Genomic DNA, 21351 nt, shown 5'->3' with positions numbered 1-21351 from the left:
TATCAGACACATAAGGTGTCATTGAAAATAAGAAAAACGTTTAAGGCTGATTCTTTATGACTAAAAAATCCTCAAAATCTTATCTTTCAAAGATAATTTGTAATTATTTTCACAAGTAATTAGCTGTTAGATGTAAATTAACCACTGTAATTGTCTGACGATGCTTAGGCATCAGGCTAAAACATAGGGTGAAAAACCCTATGGTTAATATATTAGGTTTTGTAATTTATATAAGGAGATTTTGGTTCCATACACACAAAAGGCATATGCTCCATTATCCACCAAAAATTATTCTAGGGGAAAGAAACAGGTAATTAAGGCTCATTAGGTTTACAAAATATCCTTCTCCAGCAATACTTTTACAAAGACTAGAAGAAGAAAATCTGAAATCAATATTTTTAAGTGTTATTAATATGCATGCATTTATATTTTGGGGGAGATGAAACAAAGTTTCTAGATAATTGGATGGTAGCAGAAAACTCAACTTTCTTTTCTGATATTATGTTTAACAAAATAAAACAGGGAATGCGATTTTTTTCCATGCTCATTGATCTTGTTTTCTAGGTCTGCCAGAGCTTATTCTAACTATCCTTATTCTATCCTTATTCCAAAAAGGAAACAGAACAAAATGATTCTGAAAAGAACATGTTAACATGAATTCACGAAACCCAAGGAGTTTGACATGCTAACAAATGTTTGGTACCTACTATTTAAACACTCAAAACAAGTACCTCCTATTGAAATTGTTAAAAGAAGAGAAAGAAACACTTGTCTGATGAGATAGGCCCTTCTTGTTATAAAGGCCAATGTACTAAAATCTTACCTTAAATTATCAATTCAAAAACTTTTATTTGTATTTTTATACCAGTCCAAATGCCTTTGAAATATGAAAGCCAGGGACTATGAAATGATGCATTTTTTTTTTCAGAAATATTTCATTTTTAGAACAAAGCCTCTCACAAACCTGGAAACAAAGAACTGATTTCTATTCTAAGTGTCACAGGAGAATGATTTACTGAGTTCAAAAACACTAGGCTAATGAAAAAATGTTATAGTAGTTCAGATTCCCGTTTCCTCAGAACTGACATTTACCACCATTTAAGGTTTTTCAGTTTTGGGCCAGTGAAACCTGCACATACGGTGAAAATAATGCCCAAGTCTGAAGAGAAAGCCAGTAACACCATCCTTTCACTGAGCATTTAGAGCAGCACTATCCAATGGAACTTTCTGTGATGATAGCAATGTCCTGTATCTGCTCTGTCCAACATATGGCCAGTAAGTACTTCAAATGTGTCTAGTGATGAAGCAAATAAATAAATTTAAAATTTTTTAAAATTTTAACTAAGTAGATATGACTAGTAACTACTATATTAGCAGAGTTCTAGAGGAACCAGTTTATTAGGAAATGCCTTTGCCCCGCCTTGGTGCCTTTTTTCAGAGTTAATTCACCTGGCTCCTAGTTCTAAAAGAGGGTTCCAAAGAAATATCACCGCATATAAGCCATTATCCTAAAAACATTGCCAATATATTGGAAATTTACTTTAAAATTTTCTCATTTTAGTTTTCTTTGTTAAGAGAGTGATGTTCCATAGGACAGAGTTCACCTAAAGCAAAAAAATCCTCTTACAATATGGAACAACAGAAAATACTACCAATCTAATATCCTACTTCCTACAATAATATTATGACACAAGATAAAATTGGCAAGACACATACTGGATTACCTTAAATCTATGAATGAACAACTACTTTCGAATTCCAGGCCATCACAATCCTCATAAATTTTACCAGCTGTTTCAGGAGAATCACAGTCTACTACTGCATAATAGTATTTGAGTCGTTTGAATTGATAATCTCTCAATTTTTCTCTAGAAGTCCTAAAAGGTAGAAAACTCATTTAAGCTTACTCATTCAGGAACACAAATACCTACCTTCCTTTAAAAAATAAATGTGATTACTTCAAGAAAAACACATTACAACCTGGCCTTCATCCCAATCCATCTTTCCTTCAATTCTACCTTTATAGGCATTAGATATTTAAGATCAATTTATTATTCTGATAATATTTTGATTGAAACTTAGTATCCAGAAAAGGAGCATGTGAGAATCACATATGCTTACTCATAATTTTAATTCTTGAATAGTCTTTTTTGTTTTACTACCACCTATAGTCTCTCAAGTAAAACTCCTGAACAAGATCACTGTATTATAAAATATGCTAGGAAAACATTAGGTCTAAGTACAAAGAAATTCCTAATCTTGAAAATTTTTACTTCATATTTATGTGTTTTCAAGTCTAAATGGTTATAAGTTTAATTTCATTGAACTACAACATTCTCCTTGAGGGTCTTCATTGGCTGTTCTGCCACTCATCTATTTAACTACCATTTTTATTACGTGCACAAATAGCTCCACCTAGTGGTTTAAAAACTACCTTAAATTTTTTTCTATACATTACGATGATAAAAACTTATTCCAGGAAAAAAGCAAAACTTACTAAGAGCAAAGAGGTTGAGAACCTTAAATCAGTCTAATCATGAAATGTTTTTCAAAATTTCAATAATTGTTTTGGTGAATATAGAAATATGAATATACACACAAAAGGTTGTTGGAATAGTGTGCCACTTCTGATAGACTTTAATCTGCTTGCAACTTGTTTTAAATTATAAAAGGCAGGCACAACATATACTTTAGTCCCATTAAAGTGACCAGAATTCTGAGTTAGTGAAATGAATTTAGATTTAGTTTTATTTTCTGTAAAAGGTTAATACCAGTCCTTTTCAGGGGCATCTTCAGGAATACTTAATAACTCTACTGGTCCTTGAACTTGCTCTTCCTTCATCCTCTCCTTTCCGAACTCCGAAGGATATATCTAGACACACAAAAAATAAGATCAATGTAATTTATACTTTACTTATCTTAAAACATCCAAACCTGTCAAGGTCAGGAATTCTGAGAGTTACAAGCGAACTCGATGAAAACAGCAAGGATGACTCACTTCCAAACCTACTACAGGAAGCTAAAACACCCTGAGGAATCTCCTTAAAAATAGTTTTCACTAGAGAGTAACAGATATGGAGCTTGAGAACAAAAATAGATTTATCTCCTGCATATGTCAACTAGAACAAGATGGTCCTGGGATCCAAAGGAAAAATTAAGAAAAGCAAAAGAAGACTCTAAGTGCTCAAGGAACTTAAAGTACGTACACACACACACACACACACACACACAAATGACTAGGTTAAATAGTTGGCATAAAATACACAAAAATGATTAAGGGAGTATATAAAACATAAAGAAAAACAATTTTGTTTTCTCTCTTAAGTCATATCATTTATCCAATGCCTTCTTTTAAGAAATACTTTAAATAGAAAAGAACTGATAGTAATCTTACCACACCGTTTAGAGGGTCTTGGTAAAAGAAAAAGAATTCACCCTCACTGGGATTTGATAATTTTTGTATGTTGGCTACTTTTGAGAAAAAATAAAACTGTATTAATTTGTCTTATTTTGACATTACTGGGCTTAATATATTTTTGCTAACCAATACATGCTTTTCTGAGTTCTCTGCAATATGCATTTATTAAATAGGGGATTTGAGTTTTCCTTACTAATTTGAGTGGTAATAGGTTTTGATGTAGAAGTTTTAAATACATATGTAGTCGCATCTGCTGATTCTGTTTTTCTAAGTCTAGAAATTCTTACCATGCATTTTCTGAAACACAAGATTTAACAGAAACACAATCCTATTTTATTCTGTTTCTATGGCTTAACTTTTTTTTTCTTACTTTATCTGGAGTATATTTTGGACTATGATGAGGTGAAGATCTGAACTAAGCTCTTTATACAAAGACTCACTCATTTGTCCCAATTCAAGCTTACTTTGGCCTGTATTATAATATGAATTTTTCTATTTACCTATTTCATTCCATCAATTTGTCTTTCCATTTTTAACCAAACTGTTAACTCTTGTAGTAATATAAAATGTTCACATGTTGTACCTCACAGAGCAAATCCTTTTATACTGGTATGTTTTCCTAAAAATTTATTAGTCATTCTCACTTATTTATTCTTCTAGATGATTACTGGTATCCTTTTTCTTTGATCTGAACTGAGATTGTAACTAAATACTTAATGTGAGCTTCTTTTCATTTCATTCTTACAACTACCCTAGGAAATACTATTATTACATCCGCTTGTCAGGTGAGAGAACACATCTGAGAAATTAATAAAATGCCCAAGATCACATGGCATGTATCAGGGTCAAGATTTGAATGCGGGTCTGTCATACTGAAAAACCTAGATTCTTAATCACTAGGCTTGCTCTCCAGAAATATGGTATCTCAACAATTACTTAAATTTTTCAAATTTATCCAGTGTTATAGTTTACTTCATATATATTATATATATTTAAGGTAATTCCCAAGAATTTTACATTTCTGCTGCTAGCAAAAATAGATTATTCTTAATTGGTTAAGAATTGAAGAATGCAATTTAAAAAATATTTATTTTACTTGTCCCTTTATTGAGCCTTATAATAGCTTTTCAATTGTATTCTTTAGATTTTTAAAATACATACAATCGTATAACGTATAGAGAGCAATAATTTTGTCTCTTCCTTTCTAACTTTTACATCTATTCTACAAGTTTTGTGCCTAACTATACCAGACGACTGCCAGATTATTTTTCCTTAAAAGGAAAACTATGACTTAAAAAAAGATTAAACTTAAAAATGTTTAGAAATATTTCAAAATGAAATCAATTCTCACCTTTACAGAAAATATAACACCCCCTTTAGGTTTAAATGAATTGAACAGAGCTAGCAAATCTTTTGCCTTTAATCTGTCCCAGTCCATGTTGCAAACTGCTAATCGACGTGTAACCTAAGAAATGAGAAAAATTAAATATTACATAATCTCTATCATTCCCATCACTTGCAAAATATATAAAAAAATGTCTTCTTTCCCCCAAATTCTGAAATCTGAAAATACAGTATTTACCTAAGTCGTTTCAATATGTTAAACTTCGCCTGAGTCACACAATGGTAAAAATGTCAACAGATAGATAAGCACTCTCTCTTACTCAGTTCTTCGTTCTTGAATCAGAACTTGATAATCAGCTGACTTTTTTTTTTTTTTTTTTTAATTTTATGTATTTGTTCATTTGCCAGAGAGAGAGAGTACAAGCAGGGAAGTGGCAGGTAGAAGGAGAAACAAGCTCCTCACTGGGCAGGGAGCCCGACATGGGACCCAATCACAGGACCCTGGGATCATGACTTGAGCAGAAGGCAGCTTAACCAACTGAGCCACCTGGGTATCCCAATCAGTTTACTTTTTAACACCCAAGTTTGTTAAGCTATTTTGCTACCCGTGCATTAGTATGGAGATTGAGTATATTACCCTAAAGCGTTTCTAACAGTGCAGTAGGAACTGAAATATAAACTACCAGCTACAGTAAATATCTTCTAAAAATTTCATGTGACCTGGGGTGCCTGAGTGTCAGTCATTAGGGGTCTACCTTTGGTTCAAGATCCCAGGGTCCTGGGATCAAGTCCCACCATCAGGCTCCTTGCTCAGCAGGAAGCCTGCTTTTCCCTCTCCCACTCTCCCTGATTGTGTTCCCTCTCACTGTCTGTCACATAATAAATCTCAAAAATTTCATGTGACCTTTAATTATTTCTTTAACTAATCCCTATTTGCTTGGACAAACATCTAATTTATATAGCTACAATCCATATCAAGAAGTTTTTTTGTACCAAAAAGTTTCAGTCAGAACAATCATTAAGATTATTATTTACTAAAAACGTTTTCCAACTCAGTTTAATGACAGCAATTCTACCATCTACAAAAGTGACTTTAACTATGCTTTTCACAAATAATCTTATTTATTCAGAAGTTCACCTCATCAGCCCGAGGAGCATCTTTATCTAATTCTCTCCAAGCATGCTCAAAACCAGAGTCCTCTGGCAGTAAATCTGCCATATCTTCTTCATCTTCAGAACTAGTTTCTATATTTCCTTTACCCCTTGCAAGATCAGGGCCACTGTCACTTTCATCATCATTGTCACTATCCTCATCTTCATCTTCCTCCTCATCACTTTCATTTTCATCATCATCATCATCATCAGCTGAAGCTCTACCAGTACGTGTAATTCCATCTTCAGATTCCTCATCACCTATTTCACTAGCACTTTCTGAATCTTCCTCCAGAGCATCTTTGTCAACCATCTTACCACCTGCAGAGCTTTCATAACCGTCACTGTCTCTTGCCATTATTAGAGGAATCACTGCAAAAAAGATTAAAGGAGGGAGAAATTAAGAAAATGTAGACACAATTAAATTGAATCCAACTAATTTTGACCTCAAATCCAGGAAGAATATAAGTTGTGTTGTGGATGCGATCACATACGCAGAGCAAAATAGTAAGTTTTCTGCTAAATCTTGAACTTAGTAACTAACTATGGTTAGCGATATATGAAAAGTAAAAGACTATTTTTACTTAAGTTGGATTTTTTTATACACATAACTCTGAAAAAACTCATTTTCTACTTCAAAAGCAATCATATGATTCTGCTGTGGGGATGTGAATATGTTGATTACACAGTACCTTGCACATTTTATTCACCTTTAAATTGGAACTTATGTTTCTGCTTATAGGCTCTGCTTGCAGAATTAAAAGAAAAAAAACATTAAAAGCTTAACACTTGGAATGAAATTCGAACTTATTTTTTTCTTGGTCCTATAGTCTTATAATAGTCATTCATTGACTAAATATTTATCATCAACTATGTAAAATGCATTGAGCTCAGGAAAAGGAAAAGGGAGGGGTGCCTGGGTGGCTCAATCAGTTAAGCCTCTGCCTTCAGCTCAGGTCATGATCCCTGCGACCTGGGATCGAGCCCCGCAGAGGGCTCTTTGCTCAGTGGAGAGTCTGCTTCTCCCTCTCCCTCTGACTACTTGTACTCTATCTTTTTGCCAAATAAACAAATAAAATCTTTATATATCATAAACATGTTTGGGTATATCACAATTTAATCAAGTCCCTAATGATTTATATTACTTTTTACATTTTAAAAACAATGCTAAGGTGTAAATTTTCTTTTTTAAAGATTTTATTTATTTACTTGACAGAAAGAGAGAGACAGTGAGAGGGAATACAAGCTGGGGGAGTGGGAGAGGGAGTAGCAGGCTTCCCACTGAGCAGGGAGCCAGTGCCAGGATGGATCCCAGGACCCCACGATCATGACCTGAGACGAAGGCAGAGGCTTAACAACTGAGCCACCCAGGCAGCCCTAAGATGCACATTCTTTGCACAAATGTGCAAGCATTTACTTAAAATAAGTTCTTAGGAGTGCAAGTCCTAGGCATCAACATTTACAACACAAAATACCAAATTGCACTCTTTCCATCACCTTTACCTTGTAGCATTTAAAAAGCTCTCTGCAGGGGTGCCTGGGTGGCTCAGTAGGTTGGCACCTACCTTTAGCTCAGGTCATGATCCCACGGTCCTGTGATGGAGTCTCACATTGGGCTCCCTGCTCAGTGGGGAGTCTGCTTCTCCTTCTACCCACTTCCCCCTGCTCATGATCTCTCTCTCAAATAAATAACATCTTAAAAAACAAACAAAAAAAAACACCTCTCTGCACACAGTAGTTGCTGGTAACTGATGAATAATGAACAAAAGATGGTGTACATATAAAGTCATTTATCCCTACTTATTACATAATGCCTTTCTGGATTGTGGAATGGATGTAAACGACTAGAAGCAACATGATGCAGTAGAAAGATTTTCCAAGACGTGAACTGCAGGCCCAACTCTGTATACCCTCACATAAATCACTTTAGCCTTGTTTCCTGATTAATCTATCCTAATTTCTCAAGTTTACTGAGAAATTTCAATAAAAAAGATAAGCAAAAAGATTCTGTAAAATCAATCCAAATGAGTGTATGGATATGTTTTATTAATCCAGTGCCCTAAATCAAGTGAAATTTGAAAGATGCTAGACTAATTTACCTCACAAACAGCATCAAACAAACCCTGCTGCTGTTCCTATTTTGATCTTATTCTCCAATTTCAGTAACCAAACTCCTATCCCTCTCCCTATACCTCAGTTTGCTGCCTCCTGGTTCCACTACAAAAGGAATGAGATCCCACTCTGACCTCCTAGTCCCTGCTGTCTAGAATTCTATCCCCTACCTAATACCTCCTATCTTTCAAATGTGATCTCAGCCTGTCTAGTTTTCTCTTTTTCCCAATATCTATCTTCCTTGAATCTTGTAACCATGGCCAGGCTTTGGCTCATCTGAATACCAATTTTCAGTTAACAACATAAACAACAGGCAAAACCAACACTCAAAATTTCTTGCTACTGGAGGTGACACCAAATTTTAACAAGCTCAGTAAACAAGCAAGCATGAACCAGAACAGATGTTTCTTAGTTCCGAACAACGATCTCTAGTTGTATTACCTACTTACCCCTTCAGAGACCTTATTATCTAATTAAATGGGAATACTGATCTCTTCTGAACATATCCAACCACATCTTTGCTCAAAGTCCTTTCTATATTGAGTACTCTGGTCTCTTGATTTACTTTTTCCAAACCCATTGGTACTTCCCTTAAGAATTTCTCTGATTACCATACCTTAGAGTGACCTCTTCCTCTGAATTCCCATGGCCCTCTGCTAAACACTTTTTATGGCACATACTGTTATTTATATTATATTATAGATCTAATTTCTTCTACATTAGATCTGTGGTGTCCCGTACATAACCAGCAGCCACATGCAGCAAGTGAGCACTTGTAATGTGGCTCGTCCAAATTTTATACTTCAGATTAGTATGAAAATAGAATGTGAACTATGCCATTAAAATTTAAGTTGATTATATATTGAAACAGTTGGCTGGTGCCACTGCAGAGTTTAGCAGGCTTTTATTTGCAATACAGGATCTTATGAAGGGCTGAAATCAAGATAAAATCCACTCAACTAGCTATGCACCTTGTAAAGGTGCTGTGTCTACTCACGGGGAATAAACCTACCGCTTCACTCAAAGATGCTGTCCCTTACCAAACTGTGAACTCTAGTAGGAGTTCTATGTATCCAAAAGGGCATAACATTTTCTAATTTGCACAGGCTAGCAGTAGCCCCAAGATGGGGAACCATGTCTTACTCACGTTCTACCTGCCACATATTAGTTACTAATAGTTGAATGAATGAAGGATGGATGAATACACAACTCTACTAGCCCTCTTCACACACACCTTCTCTTACTATTCATGACAACATATAACACTTGATCTGCTTGAAGAATATAACTTTCACTAGTGCCTACCACAAATCAAAATCATTGCTTAGTCTCAAGTTTTTCTCTCCTAGCCATTATAGCACCAAATAAAAAATAATCATTATGTGGCATTTTTTTTCTTTCACAGCTTTATGCTCCCAAATAAGCATTTGATCATTCCCATTAGACTATGAAAATGCTATATATGCCTTTTTAAAAAAATCAGTCTAAAAACAAATAATGTAATATAAAAGAACCTATAATTCTTTCCAACCAACCTGACTGCATTTCTCTTCTTGCTTCAGAGTCCTTGACCTTGGGAGATTTCACAATTTCAGAGTGGCCCAAGTCGCCTGTGCTTAGTTTTCCTTTGGGACATGCGTCTGTACTATGCTGAATAATGCTTTTTTTCTCTTTTGTCCTTTTTTGTGTAAATTCGTCTGTGTCTTTCTTGGGAATTGTTTTTGAATCTACCTTCTTAGGTTTGCATGACTTTTTCATTTTCTGGATTTTGTCAGAGTTATCTAAATCATTTTTATCTCCAGAATCCTTCTGGTTAATTTTCTTGGTTTCTTTCTTTTTCTCCTCAACTATACTTTTTGATTCTATTTTGTTGTTAGTCTGGGGTTTTTTCTTCTTCATCTTCTTTTGGTTCAATGCTTTACCATCTTCATCAGATAGATCTGAATCAGAATCTGAAAGATCATAAAAACGTTTCAAGTCCTCTGTAGTGCTGTGGTTGATAGGGCGTCCTCTTTTATCCACAGCATAATTCAACTTGAACCTTTTGTCATGAAACATTGCTCGAAATCTCTTGTCAATTTTGACTTTTCGGTCCTTTTCTGGCATCTCCCAAAATCTTGGATCTTTTGTAACCCTCCTAAACCGCTGGTCACTCATTATTTCTTGTTTGGATGCCATTTTTAAATGTCTGACTGGACAAATGCTTCAAGAAATCAAATCCTAAGAAGTGAAACAAATATTATGATAATGAAGAATTAGTTTTAAAAAGATACTTAGGGAAAAAAAATGCTTATTCACAATATAGTCTAAGTTAAATATAAATAAAGGTAACACATCCAATTTCATTTCCCAAACTTATTCTGAGTCACATACAGAAAAGCAAAAACTATCAGAATATCCTCTTTTGACTACAGAGCATAGAAATAAATTTAAAACAAAACCAAGCACAATTCCAGGGCTTTACAGAGGGAGACAAACGCTTACTAGCCAACTGCACTCACCTGGAATTTCTACATTTCTTTTTGTATACCTGTGTACCTGTTAAAAGTTAAAAGCTAACGTAATCAAAAGTTTCCCAAGCCTCAGTTGATCCTATTTGTTTCTTCACATTCTGGTCCCACTCTTCCTGTTAGTCCTTACTTCATGCTACTACTCTGATCAGTCCTTAGTTGTACAAGGCTGGTCTCCTAACTAAATAGACTCAAATCAATTCAGATTCGGTTCACAAAACTCCCTCTTTAACTCCTACCATCCTTCAAAAACCTGGCAAATTTTTATCCTAGTTATTAACAAACATCAGTTCTCTCTATAATTTATTCTATAAGGCCCAAGTGGGCTGATTCTCCCCAAACATATTAGACTGTGTGTTTGTGTGTGTGTGTGTGTGTGTGTGTGTGTGAGAGAGAGAGAGAAGAGGGAGACAGAGAGAGAGATTAGTATTTTTCCCCATCTCGATTAGATTTTTGCGGAGCTAATTTTTTTTTTTTTTTAAAGATTATCTATCCATTCGTCAGAGAGAGAGAGAGACCGCGCACAAGCAGGAGAGCAGCAGGTAAAGGGAGACGCACGCTCCCCGCTGAACTAGGGGCCCATGGGGAATTCGATCCCAGGATCGTGGGATCACGACGAAGCCGAAGGCAGACCCTTAACCGATGAGCCACCCAGGCATCCCCAGAGTCGTTGACTATCATTAACAAAAAGGAACTGATCAAGCAGGGTAGCAATAGCAGTGCTTTGTTCTGAAAGCAAGCCTTGAATTTTTACTTAAATTTGAAAACAATTTTTATAAATCAAAAAAAAGACACACAGGTTTCAATAATGCACTTATACATGAAGCATTTAACCCTCTAAACAGTTAGGGACCGAGGCAGGTACCATCTCATTCAACTGTGAGTGGCAATGCATATAAATGTTTACAACAAAAGCATTCGATAAACGTTAGATATTCAGAGATGGATGACCTGACCTCACCTTCCGACGCCCACCTTCACTGTCCCCTCTAACCACCCTCTAAGGCAGAGAACAGCAGGGTGGTCCTAGAACGGCGATCTCCTTTCCAAGCCCAAACCTCAAGGCACAGCTACTGGGCTGAGGCCCCTCGACAAGACCCTGGCGAGGACCAAAAAGTCTGAAAAATGAGGCCGGAATGGGAAAGAAAAAGAGCGCAACCCCTCATGAATCCAAAGAAGACCCTGTCAAAAACCGGTTCGGGACTCTCCACAGCCCAACTTCTAGAAATCGAAATCCACTCACCTCCCCCGAGTTCTCGCCGAATCTCACGTGCGACCCACACCCACAATCCTCTGCGTGACGCTTCGCCGTGATGGCAAGAGAGGCCGGCCAAACTACCTCCCCTTTCCTTTCTGCGGCGATCTTCGGCGCAGGCGCGGGAGCCGCAGTGGCGCATGCGCAAGATAAGTGCGCCGGTAAGTGGCGTCTCAGCCGGACATGTTGCGGCTTGGCGGTCTTTGGGTCTTGAGAATGCGATCTCCCGCGGCTGGGGTACCAGTAAAGAACCTCGGCCTCAGGGAAGTCGCGTCCGGCGTTTCTTCCCCAGGCAGCACCTCGACGAGAGCCCTAAATATCTTCGATCGGGATTTGAAGAGGAAACAGAAAAACTGGGCGGCCCGGCAGCCTGAGCCGATGAAGTTTGACTACCTGAAAGAGGAGGTAAGTCCGCGGGGCAGTGGGAGAGGACGGCCCCTAGCTTTGGCGCCGGATGAGGGGCTCCGGCCAGGCCCCAGCCGACCCCACCTGAACCCACTTCGCCCCATCTCGCCGGATGACCTTGAGCAGCTGCCCTGCCTATCTGAGCGTCTACCGTAATCACTGAGCGGGTGGGTGAGGTTATTTGTACGTTGCTATTCCTTCATCCATTCACTCACTCACAGCAAATATTGCTTGAGTTACACCTCTGTCATGGGCAGAATGAGACCGCTACCTTCAGGAAATTTTATTCTTGTGGGCGTCGGTGAACAAGAAATGTAATTTCAGCCAAAGAAGTAAGGTGAGGTGCTTAAGTGAAGTAGTATAATGACTGCGATGGTCAGAGAAGGCCGCTCAGGCAGACGACATGATGAGGAATTAGGCAAGCTAAGATCTGGAGGGAATAGCCTTTAAGCAAAGGGAAGAAGAGTTTCTGAGGCGGAAAGGACCTTATTGAGGTCTCTACTGAAGCTTCGGTGAAGGAGAGAGTGGGAGAGGAGGTCAGGGAGGGCGCAGGTTATTAGGGCAGTAGAAGATAGGAACTTTGGATTTTCTCGTCCAGCTGAACTGCCCAGTCAGTATGATAATCACTGGCCACATGTGGCTATTGAGTGCTTGAAATATAGCTAGTCCAATTGAGATGCAATGCATCTGTAAAATGCACCGGATTTCAGTAACTTAGTGTGAAAAAAGGATGCAAAATATTTCATTAGTAGATTTTTAAAAATCTTGATTACCTGTTGAAATTGTAGTTTTGAGGGGCGCTTGGGTGGCTCAGTGGGTTAAGCCTCTGCCCTCGCCTCATGGCATTATCTCAGGGTCCTGGGATCAAGCCCCGGAACGGGCTCTCTGCTTAGCAGGTAACCTGCTTCCCCCTTTCTCTCTGCCTGCCTCTCTGCCTACTTGTGATCCCTCTTTGTGTCAAAGAAATAAAATATTTTTTAAAAAAAAGAAATGGTAGTTTTGATATATTGTGTTAAGTAAAATATGTGAAAAATAATCTCTCCTGTTCCTTTTTACTTTTTAAAAGTGACATATATTGTTCTCATTGTTTTTCTGTTGGTCAGCCCTGCTCTAAAGGAATGTGAACCTGTTGAATGGTTTTTTGGTTTTGGTTTTGGGGATAGGGGGTGGAAAATCAACCCTGGGGCTTGATCTCACAACCCTGAGATCATTACTGGAGCCAAATATCAAGAGTCAGTCTTTTAACCGACTGAACCATCTGGGCACTCCTAGCCTGTTGAGCGCCTGGATGTCTTTAAGTAGTGGGATGATGGGATCTGGTTTATGTTTTAGGAAAATTAATTAAGATAAATTAAGATCTCTGATTTATACTTGTTTGAAAGACCTCTTCCTCTGCCCAAGTGGACTAGAAACTGAGGGTTTGTACTCTGTGGACACACAGCTCCAACTTCAGGCCTAAGTGAATGTTTCTTTGGGAATGAATTAAAATTGATGTTAAGTGTAGTGAACTCTTAAAAGCCAAAGCAAGAAACAGTTTTTGAGCTCCTTTGGACAGAACTCTGTGCAAGTTTGGCCTGACCAGGTGATTGACTGTGTTGGTTCTTAGGGCTTATAATGACATATACTTAGAAGATGTATATTTCTAACCACTCTTCTCCAAGCAAAGTGTGTAGATTATGAATTGACTGAGGCCTTATCAATCTGTAGGACTAGAATAAATGAGGTGAAGTATATGAATGTTCTTTTTGTAATAAACAAGTTATTCATAATAAGAATGATATACAAAGTAGACTCCTCCAGGGAAAGACTTCTGGTATACCTCTTTCCTTTCCCCTTCTTTCCCCCCAAAGCAAGTACACATATGTTCTGAACTTCCAAGTCCTAATAGAAGCTCTGGGGTGTTTATGAAGGAATAGAGGAATGTGAAGAATCTTGGGCTCTCACATCTTTACTCCTGTCAGATGAAGCTAGCCTGGCAAAAGGAAGCACTTTCCTTATGGCCTCTTTTAAATTGGGATGGGACTAGGAAGAATAGCCTGAAGCGCAGGTTCTTCAGAAGTGACTGACTTTCTAATTTGCACATGTTCCTTGGAAAAGCAGCTTACTTGTGTAGTAGTTTCACAGAATTTCCTATGAGTCTTCAAATAATAGAGTTTTTAATTGATCATTTACACATTGATCTGTAATAAACCCTAGCTAACAATATTTTTTCACTTTCATATACTTCATGCTAATATCTCTGGACAATAATGTATCTGTTATGCTTCTGTTGCTTCTTATCCTTATAATCTTATATAGAACATAGAATGTAAAGGCCAACGTATACATACATATTCATGGATATTTAGTCTTGGGTTCATTAAATGGACTTCTGAAGTAATTCACTTCAGTTTGTTTCCTGGGATAGTATAATTTATTTTGTTTATAATTTATGGTCAGATTTATATAATTTGTGGTCAAATTGAAAGTGGGATAGTGAGAAGTACTTAACAATATGTAGAAACATAAGTAACCTGTGGATTATTGAATACTGAAAAAGTGTTGCTCCTTTGTTAAACCTATTCAACTTGTATACATCATTGCTGCTTGTAATCCTTTAGGTTGGAAGTCGGATTGCAGACCGTGTGTATGACATAGCGAGGTATGTGATGACTATCATAATAAAATGCAATTAACTTTTGACTGAAGATTTAAGAGATTGAATGTTGAGAGCTTAATGTTTTGAATGGCAGAATCTGAAGGAATTTATTACTGGGATTAGTGATTTTAATCACTCTTAAGTCTCTCCTTTTTTTTTTTAATTTGGGAGAGAGAGTAAGAAAAAAAACAGGAGCACAGGGAAAGGGAGAAGCAGACTCCCAACTGAGCAGGGAGACTGATGTGGGGCTTGATCCCAAGACCCTGAGATCATGACCTGTGCCAAATGCAGATGCTTAACTGACTGAGCCACCCAGGCGCCCCAGATCGCTCCTTTTTTATGTCTGAAGAGCAAGTAAGTGTTCTTTTTTTCCCCTTGTTGGAAAAAAAAAGAATAGAAGCTCAGCTTATAGCTTCTTTATGAACCTGAATTACTGATTCAGTTTCATTTGGCTAAAAGCCAGTAATGAAAACATTGCTCCAAAAATGAAGATGAAAATTGACCGCCTGTGAATTTTTAAGTTTTACTAAACCTAGCTTTAAAATTTTAACTACAATTAACAACAGAATCTTTGGCTAAGTGAAGGAAAGAGACTACCTAGATTCATTCCCCACTCGGGTTATATGAGACTTTGGCCATTTTATCTTAAGTATTGTTAATGGCAGTAGGTTTCTCTGACAATTATATAGTGGCAGATTTGAGAACACTTTGAAGAAATATTAAAACCATGGGTGCCTGGGTGGCTCAGTGGGTTAAGCCTCTGCCTTCGGCTCAGGTCATGATCTCGGGGTCCTGGGATCGAGTCCCGCTTCGGGCTCTCTGCTCGGAGTGGAGCCTGCTTCCTCCTCTATCTCTCTCTGCCTACTTGTGATCTCTCTCTGTCAAATTAAAAAAAAATTATTAAAAAATAAAACCTTGATGAATTCTTTGCTCTGTGTTAGGCATAACAAAAATTTTACATTTATAGATGTGTGGCAGGAGCCACATAAATAATAGTTAAATAATGTCTTTACTGTAGATTGTTCTATGATCTTAGCAAATCACTTTTTTGTGCTCTTTTTTCTAAAGACATCCATTAAATTAGACAAACAAGGGATGAATTTATTACATTTGTTTATAAAAAGGGGAATTTTTTAAAAATCAAAAACTCAAATCATTTTTTAGAGATTTCTTGCTACTTAAAAGAGTTTAGGGATGAATTAATTTCATATGGTAAAAAATTCTTCATTGTTATGGATAATCACCCCCATTTCATCTGTTTTATTAGTTCCATTATTTTAAGGATTTGAAACAAGTAGCTAGCTCTCTGTACTGCAGTCATTTGCCTGGATTATAGGCCATTGAATAAAAATGAAATAAATTTTCCAAGTTAGTATGGATTTTGCAGTCTTTTATGTCATAGTACTGAGCAAAACATAGATCTACAGTGAGACTTGGGATTGTGGCTAAAAGCATGTTTTAAACTAACATTAACTCTTTAGAACTAAATTATTAAAAATACAGTCTAAAAAAATACCAGTGTAAATGCCCTTGCACTAATGTTCTATTGTTATGAAGTATAGTTTATATTGTCCACACTGATCTTTTGTTGATTCTTAAAAAAACTTAACCCCACAGATTAAGTGTCTTCTTTGTGGTATCTGAAGTCCATTTAATTACTTTTATAAAACTGGGGGCTCCTGGGTGGCTCAGCAGGTTAAGTGTCTGCCTTTGGCTCAGGTCATGATCCCAGGGTCCTGGGATTAGGCTTCCTGCTTGATGGGGAATCTGCATCCTCCTGTCCCCCCACCGTTTGCACACGGGCACGCACTCTCTGTCTCATGGATAAATAAATCTTTTTAAAGAAGTGTTATAATCTGTGATAAAAATAACTCATAACTAACTTTTGTTGAGCATTTGTACTGTGCTAGATACTTTAAATGCACCATTTCATAAAATTCTCTTGAGGGAGGTAGTAACTTTTTCATTTTATAGATGGGGAAACATTCAGTAAGATTAAATCACTTGTCCATGGTCACAGAGCCAGTAAATTGCAGGCTCAGAATTCTAAATCTTGTCTTTCCGATCCCAAAGCTTGTATACTTTTATCATGTCATACTGCCTGTGTTCACAACCAAGATAGAGGGTGTTATGTAAGTAAATGGTTCTTTCTCACCACCAGTTCTCTGGTGTTCTATATTTTTGACATAAGTTTTTAACAGAAATTGAAAAAGGACTCCTAATTTTGGTTCCAGTAGAAAAAATGTTATTAGTGGATAAAACTTTTAAGTTTTCTTGTCAATGAATTTGGCTTACAACTAGATGTATGAACTGGTTTTGTATAACATATACTTAGAGGAGGCAATGTAGTATGGGAGATAATAATTCTCGTTTAGCACAGTGAGATACCATCTCACACCAGTCAGAATAGCTAAAATTAACCAGTCAGGAAACAACAGATGTTGTTGAGGATGCAAAGAAAGGGGAGCCCTCCTACACTGTTGGTGGGATTGCAAGCTGGTGCAGCCACTCTGGAAAACAGTATGGAGGTTCCTCAAAAAGTTGAAAATAGAGCTACCCTATGACCCAGCAATCACACCACTGGGTATTTACCCTAAAGATACAAATGTAGTGATCTGAAGAGGTCTGTGCACCTGAATGTTTATAGCAGTAATGTCCACAATAACCAAACTATGGAAAGAACCTAGATGTCCATCAACAGATGAATGGATAAAGAAGATGTGGTACACACACACACACACACACACACACACTGGAATACTATGCAGCCATCAAAAAACCCGAAATCCTGCCATTTGCAACAACGGGGATGGAACCTAGAGGGTATTATGCCGAGTGAAATAAGTCAATCAGAGAAAGACAACTATTGTATGATCTTTCTGATAAGAGGAATTTGAGAGACAGGGAGGGGGTTGTGGGAGATAGGGAGGGAAAAAATGAAACAAGATGGGAACAGGGAGGGAGACAAACCATAAGAGACTCTTAATCTCAGAAAACAAACTGAAGATTGCTTGGGGTGGGCAGGGAGGGATAGGGTGGCTAAGTTATGGACATTGGGGAGAGTATGTGCTATGGTGAGTGCTGTGGATTGTGTAAGACTGATGATTGGCAGATCTGTACCCCTGGGGCTAATAATACATTACATATGTTAATTAAAAAAAATTCTGGTTCAGGATTCTGACTAACTGAATTCAAGTTCTGATTACTGCTTATTAGTTGAGTGACCTTGGGTTGACTTACTTTGAACACTTAGCATATTGCTTTAAACCTGCTATGATTTTAGTAAAAGTTAGCTACTATTTAGTTGGTGTTTTGTTTTGTTTTTTATTTTAACATATTAGTATTTCACGGTATTTTACATGATTTTAAGTTATCTGCTGCCTCGACAAATTTGAGAAAAAGGGATCATTACGTTCCTAACAGCTATGCTGATATTTTCATGTTAACTTATGTTAGCTTCTTTTCATTCTTTATTTGTGTAATTAAATTAAAATATCCCCACTAAATTTGTTCTTTGAATCCACATCATGGACCAACCTCATGGGAAGCCAGTTGACTGTGAGGTCCTGTGAATGTCTGGAACAGATAGACTTGCTCCTTTAATATGTTCTCTGGTAGAAACAGCTTATAAGGTGAGGCAGAAAAGGCAGATGGTGTAACTTTTTGAAAGTTGTGTTCATTAAAATGTTTTTACTTAAGAAAAATCAGTTTTAGTAATTGTCCTGTAGACTGTGTTATTACAGACAAAATATAACTTCTGTGTCTATTTTTTAGAAATTTTTCCCTTGCTTTGGATGTTGGTTGTGGAAGAGGATACATAGCACAACATTTGAATAAGGTATATCTATTCAGTGACTTAATTTACCTTAAGAAATAAAATTGACTGTTGTTAAAGAAAGTCTTCCTTAGTTCAGTTTGTATCATATTTAGTTTTTGTTTTTTGTTTTTTGTGTGTTTTTTTTTAATTTATTTAACAGAGATCACAAGTAGGCAGAGAGGCAGGCAGAAAGAGGCTGAGCAGAGAGCCTGATGTGGGGCTCAATCCCAGGATCCTGGGATCCTGACCTGGGCTGAAGGCAGAGGGTTAACCCACTGAGCCACCCAGATGCCCCTCATATTTAGATTTTATCAAAATCACTAAATTTTTAAAAAATGGTGAGCCAATGGTTGTTTTGTGTCTCTTCCTAAGTATTTTTTTCTTAAAGTGGGTTTTTTTTTCAATCTGTTTTATACAGTGATTCCTACTTAAAATTTCTTTAAATCTGTATGAGATGTGTTGCTCTCCATTCTCATTTTGTGCAAATGTTTTTGATACTTCAAGTAAAATCAGATTGACATTCATTTGGAAAATATTATTAAGCTAATCTTTTATCTGAGAAAAATATTAATATTGTTATTAGAAATGTTTCTATGTGATTGTATATAAGTATCTTTTTTAAGGCTTATACCATTTTATTTTGCATTTTCTAATTCAGACAATAAAGACATTTGTTTATCATCTTAGCTCCTGTATATGTGACACTGTGTTGGACACCAGATTACAGTGGGCTTTCTATATTGAATCTACTTCAACAAAAACATACACTTGGGCTAGGCTGGTAGGAGAAGGGTGTGAGAAGCTCCCAAAACACTGTTGTCATGGACAGGGCAAATCTATTCTTCTAATTGATCAGGCCAGAAAACTTGTTCATTGATGCCTCTTCTGTCCTCACCTCCCACATTGAATCCATCAACAAATATTACTTGGATTTCAAAATATATCTGTAACTACCACTTCCTACTACTTTCATTATCATCATATTGGTCTGTACTGCAGTAGCCTCCTTACTGGCCTCCCTGCTTCTACCCTCGCCCTCAGCAGTCCATTCTCACAGCAAAGTAATTCTTTCAAAGCACAAGTCATTTCATTGCCAGCCCTCTGCTCAGAGCTGTTGGCTTCTCCTCTAATTCAGTAATAATCCAGATTCTTAATCCATAAGACCCTCAGTGATCTGGCTCCCCTAACATTTATCTGGCCTTATGTCCTTACCCTGATTCCTTACTTTTCAGCAACCCTGACCTTCTCTCTCTCTCTCAAACTGGCCAGGGCTTTGCATTAAACTTGTTGTTCTCTGTTCTTCCTCATGATATCTGGGTGGCTTACTTCTTTACCTGTTTCAAGTCTTTGCTCAAATGACTCTTCATCAAAGATTCCTTTCCTGACTGTTCTATAAAATAGGGTCCCCACTCACCACTGGGTATTTCCCTCTTTCCATAGCTTATTTCCACTTATTTATTGGCATCTGATATGTGTTTGTTTAATTGGTGTCTCTCTTTTCTTACTGGAATATAAACGCCATAGTCTTGCTCATTTGTGGTCACTGCTAAGTTCTCAATACCTAGAATACACAGTGAAGATTTGTTAAGTTAATATTGCATGAATAAATGCAAGATAACTTTGAAGTTACTTCAGTGACTGGAAAAAGTCAGGGGATGTAGTGGGGCAAGGAGCCCGGGAATTTCCCATTTTAAATATGTTACGTTTGAGGTAACAGTGGACTGTTTTTAGCGTTAATGTCTGACAGGTAGCTGGAAATGTAGAACTGGAATTGGGATGTTGAGGTTAAGAGCACTGACTTGAACTTGGACAGTTAGGGATTTCAAATTCTGCTCTGCCACTTACTGACTATATACTGTTGGGCCAGTTACCCAACTTCTCCAGACTTCAGTTGCTGTAAAATGTGAGCAGTAATACCTATCTCCAAAGGTTAGCAACAGGATAAAGTGAGACAAGGTTACGTGGAGGCTATTGTTCTTATTTGGAAGCCTATCAGAGGTGATAACTGAAGCCATGGGAATATAAGCTTACTTGAGAAGCATATAGAAAAGAACCATCCACAATTGTTTCTGGGGGTGGGAGAATGAACAGGAATTACACCACAGAAACTGGCAAACACTACAACTCAGGGGACTTTTTTTTTTTTTTTGAGGCCTATAGTTAAACATTCACTTGCACACCAGTTGCACTTGACTAGTTAGCAGTGACCAGGCAATAATAGGGTACCCTTTCCAAGTTGTGGGCAAGAAAGGTCTTTAAGAAGGGGGTGTGCATGAAGTGGAAAGGATTAGAAGGAGGGGAGGCAGAGTAGAAAGTACTGAAGATGTTTCTAGGAGACCACCAACAGTGCTGGACTTCAGAGAGGTCAAGTAAAGTAGGACTGAGAGCAGACATGCTGTTGTAATTGATTAGGTTGTTAATAGTGTTTGTAAATAGTGTTGTTAGAACAGTGAAAGTTGGAATAGATTACGAAGAATTAAGGAGAAAAACATTGAGATTGGAGTTGTAGATTGCAAACAGAACAACTAGAAGGTAGAGGTGAGGAGAGATTGGGAGGCTTATGCCTGTTTCAAGGTAAGGGAAGGAGACACAGAAGACAGAGATGGAAGTTTGATAGAGATGATGATGGGGGCAGCAGAATCCTGGAGAAAAGAGCATAGTGGAAAGTGTTATTCTGGGAAAGAAATGGTGCAGGGCTCT

At 37.3% G+C, this 21351-nt stretch overlaps 2 protein-coding genes across 17 annotated transcripts in view; one reads left to right on the top strand and one right to left on the bottom strand.

Annotated features, from left to right (window-relative positions):
• ESF1 (ESF1 nucleolar pre-rRNA processing protein homolog) overlaps positions 1-11843 on the bottom strand; it is a 59177-nt gene extending 47334 nt beyond the window's left edge. Inside the window, exons 1-7 of one of the 4 annotated variants that reach the window (XM_082745454.1) lie at positions 11696-11785; positions 10528-10564; positions 9562-10246; positions 5901-6286; positions 4770-4883; positions 2772-2872; positions 1725-1877 (exon numbers count right to left, since the gene is read on the bottom strand). In XM_082745454.1, coding sequence (XP_082601580.1) covers positions 1725-1877; positions 2772-2872; positions 4770-4883; positions 5901-6286; positions 9562-10204 — 1397 coding nt within the window. In that variant the 5' untranslated portion in view covers positions 10205-10246; positions 10528-10564; positions 11696-11785. Of the gene's footprint in view, positions 1-1724; positions 1878-2771; positions 2873-4769; positions 4884-5900; positions 6287-9561; positions 10247-10527; positions 11327-11497 lie in introns of those variants that run through there. The other 3 variants (XM_082745451.1, XM_082745452.1, XM_082745453.1) reach the window with 3 other exon arrangements.
• A 42-nt stretch (positions 11844-11885) lies between these two features.
• Positions 11886-21351, top strand: part of NDUFAF5 (NADH:ubiquinone oxidoreductase complex assembly factor 5) — a 29100-nt gene continuing 19634 nt past the window's right edge. For 10 of the 13 annotated variants that reach the window (XR_014315574.1, XR_014315575.1, XR_014315576.1 and 7 more), the window contains exons 1-3: positions 11919-12196; positions 14797-14837; positions 18609-18672. Coding sequence is in view for 4 of the 13 variants with exons in the window: in XM_082745448.1 (XP_082601574.1) it covers positions 11975-12196; positions 14797-14837; positions 18609-18672 (327 nt within the window). In the remaining 9 variants the exon portion in view is untranslated. Of the gene's footprint in view, positions 12197-14796; positions 14838-18608; positions 18673-21351 lie in introns of all 13 variants that reach the window. The other 3 variants (XM_082745445.1, XM_082745446.1, XM_082745447.1) reach the window with 3 other exon arrangements.

The sequence above is a fragment of the Mustela nivalis genome (assembly GCF_964662115.1).
Source record: "Mustela nivalis genome assembly, chromosome: 8".
Classification (NCBI taxonomy): domain Eukaryota; kingdom Metazoa; phylum Chordata; class Mammalia; order Carnivora; family Mustelidae; genus Mustela; species Mustela nivalis.
The sequence above is the reverse complement of the archived record's forward strand: the minus strand, read 5'-3'. Positions and strand labels throughout refer to the sequence as shown.